The 5839-nt window shown below is 39.5% G+C and overlaps 1 protein-coding gene across 1 annotated transcript in view; it reads left to right on the plus strand.

Annotated features, from left to right (window-relative positions):
• The first annotated feature begins 4866 nt into the window (after nucleotides 1-4866).
• Nucleotides 4867-5839, plus strand: part of PEX10 (peroxisomal biogenesis factor 10) — an 8604-nt gene continuing 7631 nt past the window's right edge. Inside the window, exon 1 of the mRNA XM_035903591.1 lies at nucleotides 4867-4887. Within this exon, the coding sequence (XP_035759484.1) occupies nucleotides 4867-4887 (21 nt within the window). The remainder of the gene's footprint in view (nucleotides 4888-5839) is intronic.

Raw genomic sequence — 5839 nt, forward strand, 5'->3', positions numbered from 1 at the left:
TCTGGTCTGCCTGTCTCTGTCTGTCTCTATATATAATCAACCTCAGTGCCCAGAAGGAGACAATCTAAAACAAATAGTCCACCTACCTGAAGAGCTCAGAGACAAGTTAGCATTTATTCATCTGTTCTTCACACACTGGCACTGCAGTCATCAGAATGCATTAACTGTGGCACCATGCAGTCTTGCCCACATTTAGATAACTAGCACATTTCACCAGCAGTCGCTGACCTTCCTCCACAACCTCTGTCCTTCATTTGGACTAAACAGTTCCTTCATACCTAATCTTACTAGGCAAAAAAGAATTCTCCCCAGCTAAAGTTTTTTCCCCCCTCAGCAAGAACAGAAAAAGCTCTCTCAAAGAAAACTTTTACCAATTTCTTTCAAACAATAAAGAAACAACTTAACTTTGAGCTAGATTCTAAAGATGGCATCGGTTTCCTACCTCAAACTTACCGCTGTCAGCAGTGAATCTTACTCTACTTCTGTTTTATTTTTTAAACAGTTGAACCTACCTCTGGCATGACACAAAACATGATTCTAGAAATTATCACCCTTAGGATTTGGGGTATGTTTAAGACCTACATCTAAACTCTGGAGCCCGAGGCATTTGAAGCATACACAGCACTAGCAATTTGGCCATCTTATTTGCTGTATCTCTGCAATCATAACCCACCTGTTTATGCCAGGAAAAAAATGAAAATTCTTTCTCCACAGCCCAAAACAATAACAAAAAAAAAGCGAAACAATCCATACCCTTTCAAAGGATCACGTGTGTCCTTCCTTTCAAGTTAAGGCTTACCAACTGTTCAGTCACAGAATTAGCCAGGTTACAGTACTTAATTGGTATTTTATTTAAATATCTAAAGTTTATTTTACATTCAACTTCTCTTATCCAAGCCAGTTTTAGATTTGGCTTAGTATACCTATGAAAGCTCAAGGCTCAAGCTATCATTTCGGAATGAATGCGCTAATCTCTTGCGTTGAATAAAGCAGTTGTACAGTTCAAAAAGTCTAACCTTAAAATCACAAGTGCCATTTGCTTCATCCCTACAAGCTCAGAGAATTCAAGAGTTTAGGACTAAGAATTCCAAGGTTCCTGAACATTATCATGAACAAGAGAAAGCATTACCAAAATAAAACAAGCATTAGACATCATGGTCTTTCCATTCTCTCTCTTCCTGAAAAAAGACAAAAGCAAAAGTAGTAGCAAACTCTGTTGCAATCATAAAGCTACATACATTCCTGCAGTAGCATAGTATGAAATTTGTTGCTAACTTCTAAGAGCAAGCAAAAGTGTTAAAAATACACCTAAATGATTCCTGAAAGAGAAAGTAGCAAGTTAAAATAAAACAAACAAAACCCCCCACACACCTTTGTCTCTCCTCTCTGGACAGTGCAGACAAGCTGTCCTAGCTTCTTTGCACGGTGCATGGGAGCCTTCATAAGCGTGACAAAAAACGGGGAGGGAACCGCAAAGTCTGAGAGCGAAGGCTCCGCCCCTGCATTTTCCGTGTTAAGGGCTCTCGGCTCACTGATCACGAAGCAGCTCTTACAGCCCTTATTCAAACAGTTCGGCTCCAGGGTAACAAGTTCAAAGTGGGAGGAGGCAAAAGGAATCAGAGGGTGGTAACAATCCTGAGCAGACATTTCGCTCCTTTTACATCTGCAGAACCTGTTCTTCAGGTTGGAAACTGAAACATCTGCCTATTGCCCTGTTTGAAAGCGGCACTGCAAACCTCTTCTATATTAACAGGTCTGCAGAAGTAAAACCATATTTAACAGTGCACAGACAAGCAAAATGTGGGAGGAAAAGTTAATCATTACTGTGCAATGAGTTTGTTTTACATTTGGGACTTCCTCATGTTAACATCAGTGAAGCAACTCACTCCCTTATCGGGTCTGTTATAAGGAAAAGCAGAGAAGCATGCAATGGAAATAAAGTCTGCACAGAAATTCGTCTTGCAAAAACTTAAGTGAAACACAGCAGCTAAAGTTTAAGAGATATGGCTGTTTTCTGCAGTTGTCAATATCAATCAGAATATAAAGTAGAAAAACCAGATTTCTCTTGCAGATCACTGCGTAACAACTAACATTACTCTGGCCTTGCTGTCTGTGATGAAGGCAACAATTAGCCATGTCGATCCCAAGGTGTTTTACCATGTCACTTCCAGTATCAGCTGAACCATCACATTGGTAAAGGATCATAGTGGGCCAATAATCTATATAACTCTCACGATACAGTGCATTCAAGAGACTTTCATCAGGTTAGTAAGCAGCATTTGAAAGGAACACGAGCCTCAGGTCCTTAAGGTACAGCTACCGTGGTTTTTCAGCTTAATATACTTAAGTGCTTAGTATTAGGTTAGGAAAAAGTGCTGGTTTATTATTTTGGTAAATACATTGCATATTTCTTGTCCTTACAGAAACATGCTACTTGTACAGTCTGCACTCAGATCAGCCACTTCTCTCATTCTAAATCTTCCAACTCATGATTTTGGTTTTGCCAGGGAACAGAATATATGGGAGAAGCAGGTTTGGCCTGGATCTACAGGTAATAATCCCAGACCATATGAAATACCCCCCCCCCCTTTTTTCTTTTTTTTTTTGAGGGATGGGTGATAAATAATTCTAGTTGTAGAATTTCCCTCTATGCTCCCCAGCCCCAGCAGTAATTTTGTTGGGAGGTTTTGTCTGGGGGTTGTGTCTCCCCACACAGGAACGGGTAGTTGTTCTATCTGGCAGATTATACGTTCCCCATTGTACACAATAGTATTGCCTATAAATGTTGCAGTATTCATTAGCCCAAATCCTATGCATAGCAAATTCTGTGAAGCAAATGGGAAAAAAATCTCAGTATAAAACAAGAGGGCTACATTCATACATATTACATATTTTAGTGACAAAAAAGTATAGAAATATCATTACCGTTATACACACATGCCAACGCAACTTCTCACATGAAACAGCAGCTGCCTAAACAATTCACGATGCTGAAAATCAAGAAATTAAGAATGTGTTTCATTACTACAATAATCAGTTACAACACATGAGAGGTGGAAAGAAAGTTCTATCCCTCTCTTACTCACAGCTTTCAGCATAAGCAAGTAGCTAAGTACAAGAGCAGTCAATTTTCCTCGATGGCAAATACAGGAAAGTTGTCTACCCAAAATGGAGAGGTTATTTGGCATGATGTCATCTCCTCAGTTGAAAAAAAATAAGATATTTTGAATTATTTTCTAGATTTGAACAACTCGCCGCTGTTTGAGAGGAGAACTTATGTTTATCGCTGTACTCAACAGAACCTCCACCCTTCAAAATATCATAAACCAACTTAACCTTTAGAATATAGCAAAATCCATTTAATTTGTCAAGAATGATCCGATACAGAGAAGTCAAACACGTGCTTTAACATTTGTGGGAATAGAGTCTTAGCAGCCTGGAACCCCAGGCGATAAGGAACAGTTAATGTGTGAATTCAAAAACATCAATAAATAATTAATGAGCTGACCTCACAAAACATCAATGCAAAGAACAGGCAATGCACACAAAACTGAAGCAATTATCATATAGCACCAAAAAGTTTGATTTTCAGCTGTAATTAAGGTCCGTTTGGGTTTTCTACCACAAAGAGTAGGAACAGACCCCAAATTCAGTTACACAAACTTCTACTGGACCGTAAGAGTCAATCACCTCATTCTTCTTACAGCTTTTGGATACACTTTGCCTGTGCTGTTAAAAATAACTAACTCTACTAAAAAGAAAGAGTATTGGTTACCACACAATCCCCCCTCCAACAACAATTTTTTAAGGAATGAAAACCTGACCTTCAGAAGCCTAAACTTATCTTCAGCTTTATAAATGGTTTCCAATCTAATAATTAAGTGTTCATTAGCCAGCATTTCAGCTTTGCAAAAAAGTCTCTTGAGGTCTTCTTTCATTTCTTGACCTATAAAACAAGAAAACCATATTTACCCACTTCAATAAAATGGCAACAAATATTTACCCTGCACACTAAGTAAAACACATCTCATACAGAGCACAAGTGAGAAGTTATACCTAGCACTCTAATCAACTTCTCTAACTGTTGTTCACAACTAAGTAGACATCACCCTAAGCTGTTAGTAGCTCTAAAAGTATCACCATTTGCTCCTAACCCCCCTAGATTTCTTATGTTCTAATTTTCTCAGGTGCAACTAATTTGAGAGAGTAACCTCTTGATTGCTGAGGGAAATCACAAGACAACATAAATACTACCCATCACAGTCAGCAGAAAGATTAAACTATGGTTAGGACGCACTTGTTATACATGTTGAAACAGCAACCACTATTTTTGGGGTGAGAAAGTTACCAAGTCCTCTAATTTTAACCATGGTCTTCCCACGTTTGGTATTTTTCTTAACAATTGAGCTGTTGGACACATGAGGTAGCATGGAAACCATAGCTCTCAGTTTAAACAAAAATCCAAACACATGGGAATATGAGATGAATCAGAATTCTGAACAAAATGATCCAAAGATTAGTCAATTGGTTTTCATTTCATATTTTTTTTAAAAAATGCTGTAACTTAGGTCAGCAGCTTCAGGTTCCTTAACTTGGGACATATCAGACCACCATGATACATCAAGATTTAAGTGGGAAGTGCACACTAGATGTGGGAATTTCACATTCCATTTCTCATGGGATATTTTCTTATGCAGGTGCTCCCCCTACTGTTTTACTAAATAAAATGTTCTAAGGTTTTCCCTTAATTGCATTGATTTTATAGCTACAGATTGAACAATCTGCAACTTCACTTGTTATCCATTATACACCCTTCCACACACTAGCAAATAAAAACTTGAGTTGCACCTGGAACAAGGAGTGAGCATGGGGATGCGTTACTTAACTGTAAGATTCATCACAGTTTACTTATAATTTGCAACTTTTGGTACAGTTAAATTAGAACTTTGATGCCATGAGCTATGTTGTTAGTAACAGACTACTGAAAACCAAAGGACTACAGATAGCCAGTTTACTTGCATTTATGTATGTCAGTAGGTAGCCTTTCTGCTTCTCAGCATTGAGAAGAAAAAAATGAGCACAAGCTCCAACTCTTTCACATTGCTTTCAAGTGAGTTACGGCAATATTAGCCTGTAAACTCTTCTGGAAAATACCTGTTTTAATCCAAGTGAAAGTAGTTTTCTCAAATAAATCAATTACATTGCAGAACTGTTTAGCTTCCCCTTCACTTAAGCACGTTGCAAAAGTGATCTTGTACATGACATTAAAATCTGCTAAAAAAAAAAAAGTGTTTTAACAAACTGAACGTGTCAGACTTCAAGATGCATAGAGGCAGGAAATGCCTTCAGAATGCTGTACCTTTGCTAAAAAGGCCAGTTTTTTTGTAGACAGAATACAAAATTTTTTTTTTAATCATTAGTTACAGCTGCAACAGCTTCAAGGTGGGTCATGGGATTCTGGCTGTCTCCACCAAGAGGCCAACAATCCTTACAAGGGCCACTGGACAAGAGTCCACCAATTCCCTAAATAAGCTAGCCACTAGACACAACATCAAGAACAATTTATCAGAAACATTGCTGACTAAGGTCTTCACGCTTACGTTCCCTCATCTTTCTCTCTCCAAATCCGCCTTCCACCAGTGAACCAACCGCAGAAGGAAGCCACCCAGCTGACACGCTGTGGCAGATGGGTGCTGAGGGACAAGCGGCGCTGTGCTCCGAAGGGCTGGGTCCCCCCAGCCCACACAGGGATGGGCCTCCCGGGCGGGCAGGGCGGCGGGTAGACCAGCACTCCCGAGCTCTCCGGCGGCCCGCGCATCCAGCAGAGCCCCGCCACAGC

Source organism: Egretta garzetta, unplaced genomic scaffold (assembly GCF_000687185.1).
Source record: "Egretta garzetta isolate BGI_Z169 unplaced genomic scaffold, ASM68718v1 scaffold61, whole genome shotgun sequence".
Lineage (NCBI taxonomy): Eukaryota > Metazoa > Chordata > Aves > Pelecaniformes > Ardeidae > Egretta > Egretta garzetta.